The following is an 18,425-nucleotide window of genomic DNA, read 5'->3' as shown; positions in this document are numbered from 1 at the left end:
AGCTCTGGATTATACCAGTAGTGTTAGATTACAATGCATCTCAAATTCCTTCTTCAGTGTTCTATAGCATCTCTGTGAATGAACTGATAACATATGTCTTGTTAACCCATTGAGGCTTTTACTCAAAGGTTATTTAGGCTGCTTTGCAGAAATAGCATTCCCTTTTAGAATTTTTTTCTTTTTAAAATAGAACATTGGTGCTACCATACCTATTTTCTCCTTTTTATGAAGTTTGAGGATTTCTGGATCTAGGTATCATAGAAAAGTACATATTAATATGTATGTATTAATGGGCAATCCTATTTTTGCAATGATAAGTTTTGGGGATAATAATTTTCCTTGCTTTTTTTGCTGGTTTCTCAGCACCAATATCACCTGCAACCCAAGTCCCACTTCTCAATAGCTGAAGACCATGAATCATGATATAGTTCTATTTATTAGACTCTCTACTTCCATTTTATTATATAAATAATTCTATATTTTTTTACTAAACATGTTAGCCTTAATAAAAAAAGTGTTAAAAAGGCAATATTTATTTTTATTGGAAGCATCAAACTAAACCCAGTGTTTTAGTTTGAATCAGGAACATGCTTTTGAGGTGTATCCTTTAAATGTTTACATGTACCACACATCATTTCACATTGCAGAGCAATCTTGAGTGCATAAAGTAGATTCATTTGGATTTAGCTAAAGCAAAAGATATGCTGCAACTGCTAATGAACACTGAGTTCGCAGGGCCAGCCTGGAGGTGCTTCAGACTAGCTAGTAACAAAATTCAAATAGCATGTCCAAATAAAATAAAAAATATAAACCATATTTTTAAAAGGAAAATTATGGGATATGCTTTGTTTCCGATAACAAATCTTGGTCTTTGTAGTGATCTTCCAGGATGCTCTGAAGTTCTAAAGTTTTTGTATGCATTTTAGAAAGCTTGCAGTAGTTCTGTCTTTAACACAAAATGCCTCAATTGCAGGTAACAATACTGTTAAGAGATACAAGTATCAAAACCCAAGGTGTGGGAACAGTACAATAAGCAGCGATTAACAGCCTTTGAGTACCATACATACAGTTGCTTAATCTCTGGGGCTCTGGTCTTTATGTGAAAATAAGTTGTTAACAAGTATACTTATAACAACAGAGCATGAACCAGGAGAGTGCCCTGGCTGGCAGCAAAAGGGGCCAACATATTGGGATGTGTGGAGTATAGCCAGGTGGCTGATGGAAGTGATTGTCCCATCTATTCTAGACTGCATCTAGAGTAGTATCACATTCAGTTTTGTTGCCCCTGCCCCCGTACAGGAAAGACATTGACAAACTGGAAGGAGTTTGTCAGGGCTGGGATACTCACCCTCTGAGGGACTGGAGCTGGTTCAGTCTGGGGCAGAGGCAGCTTTGGGGGAGACCTAACAACAGCCCTCCCTAGCACCTATGGGAAGGTTGGCAAGAAGGTGAAGCCAGGCTCTTCACAGCATGACATAGTGGCAGGACTATAGACAACAGACAGAAATGGAAATTTAAAGAGTTCAGAGTGGCTACAAGGAAAACTTTTTTCCCATGAGGATAGTCAAGCACTGGAATAGGTTGCTTGGAAAGATTGTGCAGTCTCGGTTGTTGGAAACAGAGACGTTTCTAAGACTTAACTGGATAAAGCCCTGAGTGACCTGATCTGAGCTCACAGCTAAGCTTTTTGTGAGCAGAAAGTTGGACTTGAGACCTACTGAGTTCCCTTTCAACCTGGACTGTCCTGTGATCTTTAGATTTATGAAGAATGGGACAGAAGAGATACTGTCATCTAGTGGAAATTGATGAAGTATTCTTACCTGAGGTACAGTGACCAATCCTGAACATCTTAAGCTGCAGCAGCAAAATTAGAGAATCTGGCAATTTCTGAAAGTAATAATTAGAAATATTGAGTAGTTTCTGTAGAAGATACTGAACAGACTTGTGATGAAGTTTAGCGAATGGACGATGCGACCATGATGCGGATATAGAAATACTTAGGTGGTTGAAGGGAGTGTCCAAAAGGCAACTGTTCTGAGTTGGCAGACATAAAAAAAGGACAGCTTTTATGACAAACAGTAAGCATCATGATCCAAAGAAAACTGTAAAGCTTAGTTCTCATTCCATGATACAATGATGGTGAATTGGATAACAAATACAAATAATGCAGGAAAATATTTCTGATGAATACCTAAGTATCCATCTTTTTTAAAAAATCGCTATTTTTAATAAATCTGGCAGTTCTTCCAATCCTTTGCTTTCAAGCTCTTCTGTCTCCATAGTATCTTGTGGTAATAAATTGCCCAAATTAATATGCATTATGTGAAAAATTCCTTTCTTATGTCACATCAAATGTGTGTGTCTTGTAATCTTGATACATGACTGTATCCTTGTGTTATGGTAAAGAAAGATTTTTGATCACATTTCCTATAAATTTATGTTCTTTTTATTTTAAGTTCTAAAGAGAATATCCTGATCCTTAAGAAGAATTTTGTTTCCTTTAGAATAAAAAGCTTTTTTCATGTCTTTAATCATTCCCATTGCTTTTTCTGAACATACTCTCTTAGATAATTAAAGTAACAGGTGTAGCATTTATGGAAAGTTCTATAATTTTACATGCACATTTGTGGTCAGTTAACCTAGGTATCCTAATATTTAATTTGTTTTAATCTCTATCGCTTTATTGTAGAGAGTATTCTGTTACAATTTATCTAAAAATCAAGATATTGCAGTTTAGATTTTTCCTTTTAAAATCTACTATGTTATTTAAAACAAATTTAAACCAAAATCATGTTGCATATTTGCATATCTTGGCTGGAAGTTCTTTGGTTTTCTCTGGCCCCAGTTTAATGAAATTTTTTTGCATATCATAAATTGTTGACTACTTTCCATTTATTCCTTTTCTCATATCAAATAGTACATATTCTGTTATCTTCCTTTTTACTTTGTCATGATGGAAGATGCATGACAATAATATTTTAAAGATGAGACTGGTTGTTTTTCTAAAATGCATATTTTTTTCAGAGCAGCAGCATTTTGCAAATATTTTACTTGAAAATATTCTAACAATACAAAAAAAATTAAAAAAGGCAGCCACCTTGTTTTAAATGGGTTAGATGTGTATGGTGAAAGTTATTCTGGATTTTACTATCTCATCTCACATAAGCTTGATGATCTGTGTTTCTGCTGTGTTTTCTCAGATATATTCAGTCCTGCTTTCATATATATTAGATTATTTCATTGGGAGAAGAGTTCTAAAAATTCTTGATTGATCAGTCTCTTAGCTTATGCTTTGTTCTTGCTGGACTCCTGTAATTGAGAGTAAATAGAGCATCCTGAGAAAGCAAATGGACTTCTGAATCGTCATGGCTTGTTACTGGAGACATTTTTGCCTTGGTATTTCAAAATGACTGCCCTGTTCTCATCCTCTTGATTTTTATTTTTTTTTTCTTCTGGTTTTGACCAGGGTTTGAGAAGAAGTTATGGAGGTTTGTAGTACAGCATTAACTGTGCTTTTCAGAAAACTTCCAAGGTGTAAATATGCAGGGGCATGGCTTTCATAGCATTGCTCTCTCAATACATAGTTACTGAAAAAAAGACAATCTCAGTGACAGATAATGATCTGTTGCTTCACACTTGATCTTTAGTTTTGTGTTCAAGAAAGTGAAATGCTACTGAAATGCTTCTGGGCTGTTTAAAAATGAATAAACAAAACTTTTTTGTTCAGCAGAACTACAGCATAGACATCTTTGCAGATAATACAGGAAGTTTATCCAAGTTTTTCTTTTTTCCTGTTCAATACTTTTTATCCCTCTAGAGGCTTATTCCTCTTACATTATAACTGCTTGCTTTGATTTTTTTTTTTTTGCAGACTGCATGAGAAGTTGTTTTCAAGGAACAGTATATTTGAAGGAATTTAGGTTGTCTAAATGACACGTGTGTGTGAAAATACAGTAATTCTTTGCGAAGTAATCAAGCTGTAGGTCTTCTCTTGATATGGGCAGAGCAGTTTGCTGATGCCAAAGGATTGAATAGTTGACCTCTTCATAGTAATTTCTTCTAATCAAAGGTACCATTACATAAAATTAATCTTTATTTAAGCCTTCCTACAAACTAGCTATTATTTACTGTGGAAAGAACATGTAGTTATAGTTGTAACAGCAGCCAGAGCTCAAGAAAGGCATTGGCAAGATTTGGTATTTGATGCATTCAAGAGTTTGGTAGCAATAGCAGTACAACATTTAATTTTCGATTCAGGTTATTTGCCAAAGTTATTTAAAGTTGAGCAGTAAGGGCATTTTTCTTTTGAAAAGTAAATATACATAAAGGGACATACAAGGAGTACTCAGTAATGCTTATTTTGCTTTCTCCTAGAAGCTGATGGACAGGTTTGACTTTGGGGAAGAATCTGAACAAAATGAAGAGCCTAAAAAGGAAACTCCCACATCCCAACTGTAAGATCAAGCTATGTTTCTTATGGAAAATGCTAAAATTTATCTGATGCTAGTTAAGCACTAGGATTAAATAGTAAGGAAAGTGTTTCTTTCAGAGCATAAGTATACTAAAACAGTAGGAAGAGAAAAGACAGTTTACTAAAGTAATGAAACATATACATTTAAAAATACTTTATAAGTTTGTGTGTCAGAAGTTTTGTTGACTTCATCTCAAAGTTAGAATGTTCTTCACTTTGTTAGTTATATTCATTGCGTTAATGTGATAATGATGATAACAGAAGGTGGCTCCAGCTACATTGTCTTCATTATTTTACATTTTTAGTTAAACTTGAAACTTGCTTGTGAAGACATGTTTATCAACTGTTTAAACCAAGACAAAAACTGTTGTGGGTTTTTTTTTTGATTTAAATTGTTTCATTTTAGGCCTTTAGTATCAGAATCTGTGAACAACTCACTTTTTCACCAACTAGCTGAACAGCTACAGCAACAAAATTTAGAACATCTCAGACAACAGCTTCTGGAGCAACAGCAGCCTCAAAAGGTAAGAACTCCATCTTGTGGCTGTCATAAGAATTATGTTCTCCACTGATGATAAAAATTCATACTCCAGGACAAAAAAATTGTCTTGTTATTGACACTTCTCTTAGAATGAAATCATCTAACAGAAGCTTTCAGAGTAAGTGGAATAAGCAGAAGAAAGTGCTTAAAGCAGAAAAAAACCCCAAATATAACCACCAATTGTGTGGGGTGTACACTTTGCTTATCTTGGGGAAGAGTACTCTTTAGCTGAGTTACAGACTGACTGTGTTTATATGGGGGAAAAAAAACTTTTTCCCTGCTGTCAGAAAGAAGGTGAGCACTGAAGTGATTATGCTCCTGTCTGTGAAGGAGAGCAGCGTGCAAACTGCTGCTGCAGAACCATCAAGAGGACGGAATAGAGATTGCAGATAACTTTAATTTACCCTCCCAAGCTTTAAGTCCTGGCTAATAAATGTCTCATTCTGTTGAAGAATCTGAGCTGAGGAATAGAGTCGTGTATTTCCTGAGAAATGATTAAGAACCGATGCTCAAGACAACCCAAGATTCCTTCTTTACTATGTGAATTGGGTCCTCTCTACATTGAAGTAAATTAGTTTATTTCTTCTGAAATTAGTCCTCGTTATTTAGCAGCTCTTTTCCCCTCCTCATCCCGATTCCTGATCCCATTAGAAAAAAACCCAAAAGTTTGTTCTGTCTTGATACCGACCACATATGAAGTGGATTTTCTGTGAAGTATTTGGATCTAGTTTTACAGTAAAACAGAAGTTCTAGATTGAAAGAAAATCTAAGGGACCACAAACGTAACAAACATCTGTTGGGGATTTTCGTTTAACCTATGCAAAGGTGCAGTCACTCAGCTTTCAATCAAGAATGCCATTTGAGTTTTGAAATTGTGGCTTTGAGTTTTTAATTGTTTAGAAGAGTAAATTGATTTTTACTAGATACTGTTTTCTTATTCTACTGCTTTATTTTACTATGTTTTATTTTCATTTCTCATTTAAGTGCAGTAACTGAGAAAGTTTGTACAACATAGCCACAGACTCAATAGTTTTTGATGTTGGTGGATATCTAGCAATTTCTGGCTTTAAATAATGAAAAGACATTGTAAAGGAATATAGCTTTGAAGAGTGCATCTGTTTTAGGAGTTTCTGATGCCATGTATCTAAAAGTAACTAATTTGAAAACAAAAGTGCTGAATGCCAACGTTATTGTAAAATAAGCAGAATTACAGTTTAAATTAATTTCACATGGAATTAAGTTACAGTACATTTATACACCCTTTATTATTTGATATTCTATTCCAAGTCCAGAAGTTGTTTTCCTTCAGGTCAGCTCAGCTTCCTGTCTAGTCAATATGGAGATAAAGTTTTATTTTCACCTTGATAGCAGCTAAGAGGCACAAACTTCCACTGGAACTACAGTGTAATGACTGCACTGTGCTACAAGAAAGATTTTTCTTTAATTTCATGTTTAATCATCAGTGAGAAAGATTAAGAGAAGGAAAAATAAAACACAAAAAATTATTAAGCATCTGATTAGGAGCAGAGGGAGACAAGGAGAGAATAGAAGACAGACAAAAGGAGCAACAAGAAACGTAGGGATTGATATCAAGAAAGAGATTGTTGAAGAATAATTAACTAAAAGGAAAATGAGATGAAATAGATAATGTTAGAAGGAAAATACATTGAATGAATTACAGTAGAATTTTTTTTTTTTCTGGAAATTGTGATTATAAGCTGTAAAAATATGAAGCAAAAAAACCTTGGTACTACATGTCATTCTGCTAACTTTCTACCATTCTCCTGACAGAATATCTAGCATTTGTTTAATTAAAGTGAAAATGTAATGAGAATCACTGTAATGTTTACCTGCAATATTGAATTATAAGTTTAAAATTACTTTTCAAAATTGTACTGATAGCATTTCTGAGTATTTTCATTGTATTTACTGTTATTTCTTGAATTTCTTCCATATCTTACAGATATTTATTCCAAATCTGTACTTTCAATCCAATGTTTAGGTCATTATAGTTTTTTCTATAGCAAATCAACAATACCTTTAGTATTTTACATTTTTTCTTAATTTTGGTAGGTCTTGTAATTGACATACTGACATAAATGACTCAACACCCTCCCTTATCTTGTAGCAATTACTTGACTTAAATTGTGCACTGTAAGAAAGTTTGGAGTTAAATGTAATTTTTTTAAACTAGTTCAACTGGTACTACAAATATTTCCATTATGTTAATAACAAAATATAATTTATTAATGGGTGTGCATGGGTGACCAATGGGTATCTTTCAGTGTCACTGTACATATGACTGCCATCACTGTTGTTTGTTCTGTGAGTTTTTGTTTTCAAGCCAGCCAAATCAAGCAACAAATAGTGTACTTTGTTTTTTTGATTCAGCAAATAGTAATTTTTTATAGTCAGGAATATTAATTATTTCAAAGTTTTGTATTTAAGAAGGATACAAAAAAAGGTATGGAATGGAGTGACATCTAGTTCAGCTTTCACATTAATGGGAAGTGTGAAAATAAGAGAAACTTGATAAATAGTTTTTCAGAGATATTTGAACAGTTGTTTCATGTAGTATTACGTTTTGACACAGTAAGCATTTTGAATTATGAGGCTTTTAACGATATATTTTTTATTTAGGCAAGCCCTGAGGAGAATCAAGAAGGAAATTTTGGTTCAGAGCACTCTGCTTCACCGTCACAAGGGAGTAGTCAGCAGCAGTTTTTAGAAGTGGAAACGAATGTAGATGATTCAATGGATATTCAACAACAGGTAGAACCTATATTAAATTTGATTACAGAAGTTGAAAGGAAAACGTATGCTAAGATGATTTCAAAATGAGTAATATGGATGTATGCTTTAGTATAGTCATATATATTGTGAGTATATTTATTAAATCTTATTCAACATCTTTTACATCTGATCTCAGGACATGGATATAGATGAAGGACAGGATGTTGCTGAAGAAGAGATTTTTGAACAAGAGGAAAAGAAATCAGCTGTTCGTTCAAGATCAAGAACTCGTTCAAGATCTCGTTCAAGGTTTTATAATTAACTTGTATTAAGTAAATGAAGGTTTTCTGAAACAAAGTTGCAGTTTGTGACTATCATTCCCAATTCTGTATTTTCCAAAATTGTCATGAGCAGTTTTTGGTAATGAAAAAAAATATTCATTTAATACTGTGTGTTAGATGCAGACTTTCTGTATGACAGTTCATTTTGCATATTTGTAGTCTACTTTAATTTTTTTAAAGACCTCTTCAGGTAACAAACATAACTAACACTAGCAGCTGGTCATGTTTTCTGTGCCAGAAAAACAGATACGTTATGGAACTCTTTGAATGTTTTTTGTTTTGTTTCAAGCTCAAGGTGTATTTTTTGTTCCTCACACTAATGGCATTAAGTTTATTTCCTGAAACAGTTTAAGTGAATATAACAGAAATGTCTGTATCCTGCTTAAAGTTTGTAGTTAAAAGACAACTATATTAGAATTTAATTTTTTTAACTCAGCATACTGAAATTAAGTGTTTTATAGGTCACCAAGAAAACGAAGGTCTAGATCACGGTCTGGTTCTCGTAAGCGTAAACACAGAAAACGTTCACGCTCAAGATCAAGAGAAAGGAAGAGAAAGTCATCTCGGTCATATTCCAGTGAAAGAAGAGCTAGGGAAAGGGAAAAAGAACGTCAGAAAAAGGGATTGCCTCCTATACGGTCAAAAACACTAAGTGGTAAGTGGCACCCGCTTACTGTTTTAATAATGCAGTATTAAAGGGAAAAAAGGCTTTGTTTTCCACTGAAGGAACAAGATTTAGCTTGAGTACTGTCACAAAATACAGTAACTGTAACATTTTTCGTACGTTTGTTTTCTTATGTTTCTTAACCACTTAGGCAGGTACATCATTTCATCTTAGAGGAAAGCAAGTGATTTTACTTTTGAACAGAGGGTGGCAAGGGCTGTCCCTAAGTTATAATCTACTTTCTCTTTAATGCTGTCTTCTGTGGGGCATTTGAAGATGGTCAGTGCTCGATCTGAAAATTGGTGTGCTGATAAGACATTTAAGTATGATATGCTTTGGACACTTTGCTGAATATTTTAAATAGAGGCCAGTTTTGTTAAACTTTTAGAGTGCTTTTTAAATAGCTTTTCCCAGGAACATAGACCCAAGGCAGGTGGAAATGTGAAATAAGTAATTTGCTATCATAAGATAGACCATAATGGCTGCATCTTAAGAAAGCATCCAAAACCCAACTGGATTTCAGCTTCTGCGGTGTACTGCTGTGCACTGCTGTCATTTACATACTAAATTCACATACTAAAAAGAAGGAAGGTAGCAGGGAGAAGAGCTTTCTCCACACAGTTGCTTAAATCAAAGGGAATGTATTTTGAGATGAGTGCTAGAAACAGGGAAATTAGGTATAAGTCATCTGCTACTGTGTTGGTATATCCCATTGCTGCTGTTAGCAGGACTCTGGATTCTTGGGATGCATAATTGTACTTAATTTATTTTTGTAATAAACTTGTGTTCCCGAATTTAACTCTGTTTAGATAGTCTATACACAGTTTCTGATGTAGTTTTGCATTTATTTTGTGTTTTTACGCTATATCATTTATCTAACAAGTTAAGCAGTTCAAAATTCATTTTTGTAAAGGAAAGAGTGTTCTGTACACATTAATATTTTACATCATTCCAAGGTGGCTTTAAACTCAGGACTGTACTACAGTTTAGATGTATATTTTTTTCTTCTCTAGCTTTTCACATGAAAAGAGGCAAATCAGTTTTATGGTGTAGATTTCTCCCCAGCAGGGAGCTATAATCAGAATGGATGGGAACTGGGAGGCAGGGATTTTAAGTAACCGGATGAACAACGACAGCAGTTGAGGTCCTGTGAAGTGACCTGGCTCATGGAAAGGAAATATTAAGGCGGCTAAGTGAAGTGTGGAAACTTTTGGGGGGGTAAATAAATAAATAGGTAATTCACCAGACAAGCATTTTACTTCATGAAATTTTTTCAGTGACAGCCACTGTTAGCACTTTCTGAGGTCTGAAGAATTGTTTCATAGAGCTTAACACCATGAGAAACAAAACAGCCATCTACAAGCACGTGAGGAACAAGTTTTGCCCAAGAGAAATCTTAAGGCTAGTCATTCTCAGTACTGCTGTCAACTGAAAATGTCAGTTGACAGAGGAATGCACAACACTGGTATCCAGTTTGGTGCACCAAGATTGGTACAGGAAGGATGTGTGATATATCAAGATGATGATGAAGAAAGAATATTTCCTTGATTCAGGATAGGGCAGGCCTAAGAGATTCAGGTTATCTGGTTTTGTTCTGCCTTAAATCCTTTAAGATCCTGAGTGGATTACTCAGGGGAGTAAGATATTTGAGGAAAACCACCAATATTGGCCTAATCTGATTTAGAACACCCTGTGTTAAGTTGAAATAACTGCTATGAGTTTGTCATGGCTTGCACACATAGATTGGGTAATATTTGGGAGACAAAAGAATTGGAACCATGTATATATGGGGGGAGGAAGTTTTAGCTCATGTCAGTGAGTGTTTGTATTTGGTGAGGGGAGTGGGGGTAGGCATTTGGGAGTCAAATTGCAGGAATCTGGGCTTGTGGTGGCATTGACAAGAGTCAGAAGTATCATGGACATCTTCAGCTCAGTGGTGGGCCTCAGCCAGGTCTGTTTTTCTGGCACGGTTCCCCAAGGTAAAGTGAAAGTACAGTTTCCGTTTCTTTCAGGTGAAAACGCAGTGCATAATTCTGCAGTTAAGTTCCTTCTGTAATACACTTCAAGCCAGTTAGAACTTAGTCTTCATTAAAACTGACTTTGAATCCTACAGGAATGTTTTTATGGAACATGGAATAGAAATGATTTTTTTCTGAAGTAATTTCTACTGCAATTCCTTAGCTAATTATTACAGAATTTTATTTTTCATTTAAAACAACATTTTGTTTAGAAGAAAAATGAACACTTGTACTGAGTATCTGTTTGGTGTCTTTAACATTTTTGTTAATGTACTTAATCTCTATATAGTAAGTAATAGATTTACTATTCTTGCTTTTTGATGAGTGGTCTCTGTGTAATTCTAAAGTCTTTTATATCCATGCTATAGAGTATTTTATAAACTAACATTCTAGTGTTTTGATTGACGTGAATGTCTCTCTTGACAGTTTGCAGTACTACTCTTTGGGTAGGTCAAGTAGACAAGAAGGCTACACAGCAAGATTTAACTAACTTGTTTGAAGAATTTGGACAAATAGAGTCAATTAATGTAAGTAAGCATGTTATCACGCATTTTCAGGGATTACAGACTAGCAATTTAAACATGCTTATTCCTCTGAATTCCTTTTAGCAGCTTAAGCTAGTATTTAGGAGACTTTTTTGTCACTGTTAAAAAACTGGCTGTGATACTTGCTTGTTGGTTTCCATGTACTGTCTTTTGAAGTACTAAAGACAGTACACTTCATGGTAAAATGGCTTTTCCCAAGCACTAACGGTTTACACCATTTTTTAAAGCAGGATCTTAATAAACAAGAAGTTATGTCTTTTCTCTTTTTGTGATGTGGCATGGGGCGGGTATAATTTTTCCTTGAACTAATGGACACAAACTTATCTGTATCCACACTTGTTCTTGGTTATGTTCCATACAAAGGGTTCCTTAAGTGGAATCAGTGTGGATAAAACATTTAGAAGAAAAGAAATTGTACTGTAAACAAGTGTTTAGTCTAAGAAATGACAATTAAAGATTCTTACAATTGGATCTATTTCTCATGATTTAGAGCAATTTAGATTTAGATGCTGAGTCGTACTTCAGTGTTGCCTATAATTCAGCTTCAAGAGAAAGTATTTTTCTCCTAAAATAACATATTTACATGAGAGAAATTTTGATATTTGTCTCTTGCTCCAGCAGTTTTAAAGTGCTTCTCATGCAATTTCATTCAATTTGGATAATATTTTTACTATTTTTCCTACCGTATTAATACAGTTTTTGTGGCATTTCAGAGTCTTTTAAAAAGTTTCACAAGTCAAAAAAGCCCCATAGTCTGACATAAACCTCATTTTGATTTGCAGGGACTAGCAATTAAGAAAGTTCAAAGGAGATTAATGTAACAGCCATAATGTCCCAGTGTCTCTTACATTTCAGAGGCAAACCATATTGTAAATAGTTCATGCTACGCATTCCATGAAGCTTTAAGTACCTAGGCTAACATAGTTGTATATCTTAAACATATTTTTGTAAGAACTGCATTAAAATCTGCCATCTTAAATATTTTTGTTGTTATGTTACTGTGTGCTCCTACACAACATAAAAGCACACCTATATTTTTGACTAAAATAAGCAGTTGTCATGCGTAATTTGCAAACTTTGAAAGATCCCATGCCACATCATACTTTTCTTTCCTAAATAAAACATCAAAAAGCTAGTGGAAATGACACTTCAGGAATGAGGGCTCTACCTTTCAAAAATGCTAGATATTTTTAATCACTAGTTTGTGCCTCTGTGAAAGGTTGTTGCTCAGCTTGTGGTGAATTTGGAGTGCTGCTTTTCTGCAGTTGTCATAGCATAGCTCCCAGTTCTTGTCTGCTCCGTGATGTTCAAATATTTCATGTAATTTTTAGCACCCATTCTTCAGCTTGCTGCTGCTTCTTGAAAATAACCGAGTACCCTGCCAATATCACTCTTGTTTTGCTGATGCTCAAAATTGTTACTAGTACTGATTAAGGTAACAGTTGTTTACAGTGTAAGCCTTTCTACTGGTATTCACTTAGTGTAGTTATGTAATCTGAAGTGCTGGTTTTCCTACTTTAAGACCGTTGCTTTTTTTCCATAGATGATTCCCCCAAGAGGTTGTGCTTATGTTTGTATGGTTCATAGACAAGATGCTTATCGTGCTCTTCAGAAACTTAGTTCTGGGTCCTATAAAATAGGATCTAAAATTATTAAGGTAAGTTGATTTTAATCTAAGGATGCTGTCCATTTCACATACAGTACAGTCTTTAATATGATTTGTCATTTAGGAGCTGTTCATTCCAATGTACAGTATGGAGAAGAATGAAGCAATAAGGTGTAAATTGTTTTCTTTCCTCTCTGTGTGAAATGCAGCTTTTAACAAGATTTGCATTACAAAGAGAGTAAAATGAAATTATGACTTGATACTTGTATGTGCTAGTGGTAAGAGTACGAGACTGTAAACAACTTAAGTCCTGTACCTGACCATGTGGATCACTTAATATTAAATTTGATAGTATTCTTATAGAGCTAAATATATGATTAAATGCTGTGGGGTTTTTTTCTACCTTCTTTGATGGTTTAGGATGAGTCCTTGAAGTACTGTGTTTAATTTCCCCATATATATGTTAGAACTAACGTGGAAAAAATTTTAAGCTTTTTGATGTAATCAATCTTCCACATACCTGTGCAAAGGCCAAGTAAACTTCCTACAAGTTCATTTAAAATTAAGAACTTATTGAAGTTTTAATAAATAGAGACACTGGAGATTGATCTGCAGTGACAGAAAAATGAAGGAAATTATCTGAAATATTCTGTTCACAGGTTATATAATTTAACCGGATTATCTGGTTGGGTTTTATTTTCAGATTGCCTGGGCTTTGAATAAAGGTGTCAAAACAGAATACAAGCAATTCTGGGATGTGGATCTGGGAGTTTCATATATTCCTTGGGAGAAAGTAAAATTGGATGATTTGGAGGGCTTTGCTGAAGGTGGCATGATTGACCAGGAAACAGTAAATACAGGTACAGACATTAATAGGATTCTGATAGTTAGAAAATGTGTTTATTTTGATAATTGCAAATCCTCAGAAAGTTTATTGGTTTAGGTAAAACATACTCTTTTTCAATTTACTTAAATTATACCAGCTACTTGCTTACAATATAAATGGCACTGTAATAATGAAATCCAGATTGTCTTTGTAGATGAGTAGTTGATTGTCACGATAATGAGGAATTAGTGACAAAGGTGAATTAATTTAAGCAAGTGAATAAAGGTTAGCATTTTTTTTAAAGTTATGAATTTGCTGTGTACTCATTTCTAAGTTTGTAAAATATTAATTTGCATAGTAATTATGATCTGCTTGTGATTGTGAAAAGTCTTATAATCATGTTTAAGACTTAAGTTGTAACTTGTCCAAATAGGCACAGCTTAGCTGCACCTTAAGGTATTTCCTCCATAAAGATGAATAGACAGGAAAGTGGGTAATGTTAGACCTTACTCTGAAATGCAGAGGTTTGTTAATTGAGAGGTTTGTTAGGTTTGTAAAAGACTGATGAGTACTGTGTTTTCTTGAAATGGATCTAGCACCAAATGACTGGACTATACTGAAGTAAACAGTAGATTAAGACTGTTTTATAATAGCGACAATGATTTTTCAGTTCAAAATGCAGTCTTGCTTTGAGTAAAAATTGAATATAAATGGCACAACAATTAAAACATGGAACATTATTGAAATACATTCATTATGTTATACTTGAAATACAAAACTTTTTGAGGAAGTGGCAGAAGGAAGAAATGGGGGTTGGAGTGAGGTTTGTTTAACATGAGGATTCTTTGTCATTGTACAGTAGCCAGCTGATAACACAGATATGTTGGCAAACACCAGTTTTCAGAAAACTGGAGCATACTCTGTATTACAAATTATTAACAGAATGATTGGTGAAAAAACTCTGCAAGTTCTGAAAAATCAGATTGTAAACAGGCATAATTAAACAGATGATTAAAGATATTTTGCATTCTTCAAAATATATAATAAATAATTGCACTTGCTTCTTTTCATAATAAGTTTGAGGGTCATTTGTAATGAATCTATACACCCAGATTAAAATTTATGTTTTAAGGAGGAAGAGGACTTTTTAGTATTTAAATAAAAATAACCTACTAATTACTTTTTTTTTAAAGAATGGGAAACAGCCAGAAGCTCAGAAGCTGCTAAAGAAAATACTCAAACTACACAGAGTGCTGCAGTTGATAAGAGTACAGTTATTACAACGCAGACAGAAGCTTACACACAACCAGTCACTATGCTGCAGGTTTGTATGGGTCTGAGTTTGCAAAAACCCCAGAAAACTGGAGGACAAAGTTTTTATTCAGTACAGATAAACTTTGATGCTGAGTTAAAGTATTTAAATAAAAAATACTTAATTTCTGTGTGCATGTGTGTTTATTTCTGAAATATTTTAGAGTAGAATCAGTTGCAATGGATAAGCTTTTGTTTCATGCGCAGCATATCCCAAACTTGTGTACAAACTCAAATGAAGGCTTAAATGCTAAAGACTGAGCAATTGTAAAAAACCAAAACAAAACCCTAAAAAATAATTAAAAAATTAGTGGCATGTTAGTTTTTTAAGGAGAAATTAAAATGAGCTTACAGAAAGTATTTTGCTTATAGAGCAAAGCATCTTTCTGTAAGCTAAGAAATGCAGTAATCTTTTTTTCACTTGTTCTTGTTTCTTCTCTACCTATGTGCTTTTCCCCATATCAGCTTTGAATATAAGTTTAATTATTTTCTCAGTAATTTGGGGCAGGATTTCATAGGGGACATGGTTATTCAAGTAGTGTGCTGTTGCGCTCTCTATGCAGTAATTCATGAGTCTTTGATTCTCTGCTGGATTTTTTTTTTTTCTCCTAAAACATCCAGTCATTAACAAGGTATTGTGGAAGGCTAGGAGAATACAGTGTCTTTTTTCTTGAGCATACTACGCTACACATGTTTATAAAGTATAAATACAAATGCTGTTTGTCAAACTCTTTAAATCCTTATTATAATGACCCATATGAAATTGTAAAATGAGAAGCAGTTCCTTAATGCAAAATTTTTTGTATTCATATTACTATTTTGTCTTTCCTAACATATATAGACATTTCCAATACTTGAGCTGAGATAAAATTACTATGACAGTTAAAATATTTGCATTTCCTTGCATTGAATTTTGAGCTTTTTTCTTTTCACAAAAATTGTCTTCAGTCTTCTTATTTCAACTGTCTCCTAGTGTATGCTGTGATCAGTATATATTTAATTATACATGTATATAGCTTTTATCCTGTCACTAATTACTTGTAATTATGTTGCACTGTATCAAAGCATGTAGCTCGAACAGAGGTTTGAGAAATGTTAAGTAATTTTCAGGATTTTGTCAGGATTATTGGTCTGTTACATACACTAAACTCAACTTTCCAGTGCTGTTCTAAAATACGTAAATTTTTCTAATGAGAATAGAATCACTGTTTCCTAAGTGCTCTGAAATTGCTGCACTATCTACATTTTCCTTGTTTTTCTCTCTCTCCTTTTCTGCATTCACTTCTTTCCCATGAGTAAATTTTTATTCTTGAATAAGTGTAGTGTTTAACTGTGTATTTTTCTGTTCTTTTTAGAATAAAGAAAAGATAGCATAGGATTCTTCCAGTGTCCTTGTTTACCTGTAGTGTAGGTACCATTTCAGAATGCAATCTAATTCTTCAGGGTGTTCAGAATATATACAAGCCTTTGGTACATTTAATGCTTAACATGAATTGCAGTCAGATCGGTTCATCCCTCTTTTAATGTCACTGAATACTGTTAAGTATTGAAGTTGCTTGTTTTTTCTTCCCATGAAAAAAGATTCCAGTAGCTCCAGCTGTGCCTGCTGTTAGCTTGGTTCCACCTGCATTTCCCGTCACAATGTCTGTCCCTCCTCCTGGTTATAGCGCAATTCCTCCTCCACCCTTCTTGCGAGCAAGTTTCAACCCTTCACAGCCACCTCCAGGTAAGTTAGTAAAAATGAAGTTAAGTATGTAACGAGTATACTCAGTTTGTGTGCTGCTATGTACATCACGCTTTGTGTAGTTTTCTGTCAGCTAGTGGTTACTGTCTGAGACAACTGACCTTTGAATCCTTAACTTTAATCTAGTATGAGATTTCTCATGTCTAACTTGACAGAATACACTGGTAAAATAATATTGAGAATAGTAATTACAGCAGAATTTTATTTGAACTTTGATAAAAATGAAAATTTAAAAATCTTAAGAATAATCTGCTTGCTTTGGAAAATTTTGAAACTCTGAATTTTCTTCTTTGGATATTGTTGCCAGAAATCACTTCTAAAGATGCACATGCAGATCATCTACAGTAAAGATGGGGCTGTTTTTGAAAACAATAACCACTGCTGCCTTTTCCCATACATTTGTCGTTTGCTAGTCTTCAGTGATGCAGCTTTTCAGGATGAATAATGTAGGCAAGCTTTTATTGTAAAACTTTATTTGCTTACCTTGTAATAATTTGTCATTTTTTTTCCATACAGGTTATATGCCTCCCCCAGTTCCACCTGTGGTTCCACCACCTGTTGTCCCGCCACCTGTTGTCCCACCAGTTGTCCCAACACGTAAGTTTGATTCTTCTAATAGTTGTTTGTGTGTTATGAAAAGCTTAGTTGTTATACTACTTGTTATTTAATCAAAAGCAAGTTAATTCTGTGTAATGGAAAACAGCAACACAGAAGTTGTTGTTCAGCTGGTTTAAGCAGGTAGTGAGAAAAAGATTTACAGAGCTTTTCAAGTTGACTGAAAAATTACAGCTACCGTGGAGTTACTGAAAAAAAAAACCATGGCAAATTAATTATTTATTATTTGTGTGCATAGTTCAATATTTGAACCTAGCTGTACCAGATGTATGTTATTTGAGCTATTTGGTGTTAGTCACTGAATAATTTATAATTTTGTTTAGCCTTTTAAGTGAATTCATTTAATGTTTAAAAATATCTGTTAAAGAGTACTGATTTCTTAGGTTGCCTGCAGTTCATGGTCTCTACAAAAAAATATTACGGTGCTGATTGAGGATAAGAAATTACTATCAAAAACTGTAACACTTAGGGTAATCAATTTCACTTATTCTGATTTATCAGCCTGACCTCTGCCAAACTAATCTTGAAGGCTTGAATATATGATTACTGTGGTACACTTCTGTTGTTTCTCTGCAGCTTTAGTACAGCCTCCATTACCAATTGCACAAGAGACGATGAAGGATGTTCCTTTTACTAGCCTTGTTCTACCAGTTGGCACAGTTACTAGCAATCTAGCTACTCCAACGTTATCTGCTGGAAGTGTTTTTAATCCTCTGCCAATCAACAAACCAGAATCGGATGAAAAGGGATCACATCTTACAGACCTTCAGATTTCTTCCAGTGAAAACAATAGATCTGGTACGAAATGTCTTTATTGTGTGATATGATTGCATACAGGAAACAGCATACCTCTGAGGGTTTTTTTGCAGATCCTAGTCCATTGCACTAGTAAATACAGAGTAGGACTTTTAGGCTGGGTGTCATTTTCAGTTTGTTGGAGGAGTGGTGGGAGCCATCTTTGTCATCATCTGATCATTGATTTCTAGCAGCTTATGCTCAGGGATGTTTTC

At 34.3% G+C, this 18,425-nt stretch overlaps 1 protein-coding gene across 10 annotated transcripts in view; it reads left to right on the top strand.

The window, feature by feature from the left end:
• SCAF8 (SR-related CTD associated factor 8) overlaps positions 1 to 18,425 on the top strand; it is a 166,243-nt gene that overhangs the window by 40,373 nt on the left and 107,445 nt on the right. For 8 of the 10 annotated variants that reach the window (XR_012628167.1, XM_074862787.1, XM_074862786.1 and 5 more), the window contains 12 exons: positions 4,375 to 4,454; positions 4,878 to 4,995; positions 7,653 to 7,784; positions 7,942 to 8,054; positions 8,548 to 8,741; positions 11,195 to 11,295; positions 12,857 to 12,970; positions 13,623 to 13,779; positions 14,939 to 15,069; positions 16,638 to 16,782; positions 17,317 to 17,397; positions 17,992 to 18,213. Coding sequence is in view for 9 of the 10 variants with exons in the window: in XM_074862787.1 (XP_074718888.1) it covers positions 4,375 to 4,454; positions 4,878 to 4,995; positions 7,653 to 7,784; positions 7,942 to 8,054; positions 8,548 to 8,741; positions 11,195 to 11,295; positions 12,857 to 12,970; positions 13,623 to 13,779; positions 14,939 to 15,069; positions 16,638 to 16,782; positions 17,317 to 17,397; positions 17,992 to 18,213 (1,588 nt within the window). In the remaining variant the exon portion in view is untranslated. Of the gene's footprint in view, positions 1 to 3,877; positions 4,070 to 4,374; positions 4,455 to 4,877; positions 4,996 to 7,652; positions 7,785 to 7,941; positions 8,055 to 8,547; positions 8,742 to 11,194; positions 11,296 to 12,856; positions 12,971 to 13,622; positions 13,780 to 14,938; positions 15,070 to 16,637; positions 16,783 to 17,316; positions 17,398 to 17,991; positions 18,214 to 18,425 lie in introns of those variants that run through there. The other 2 variants (XM_074862793.1, XM_074862789.1) reach the window with 2 other exon arrangements.

The sequence above is a fragment of the Strix uralensis genome, chromosome 3 (genome assembly GCF_047716275.1).
Source record: "Strix uralensis isolate ZFMK-TIS-50842 chromosome 3, bStrUra1, whole genome shotgun sequence".
NCBI lineage: Eukaryota > Metazoa > Chordata > Aves > Strigiformes > Strigidae > Strix > Strix uralensis.
This window is presented reverse-complemented; position numbering and strand designations above follow the sequence as displayed.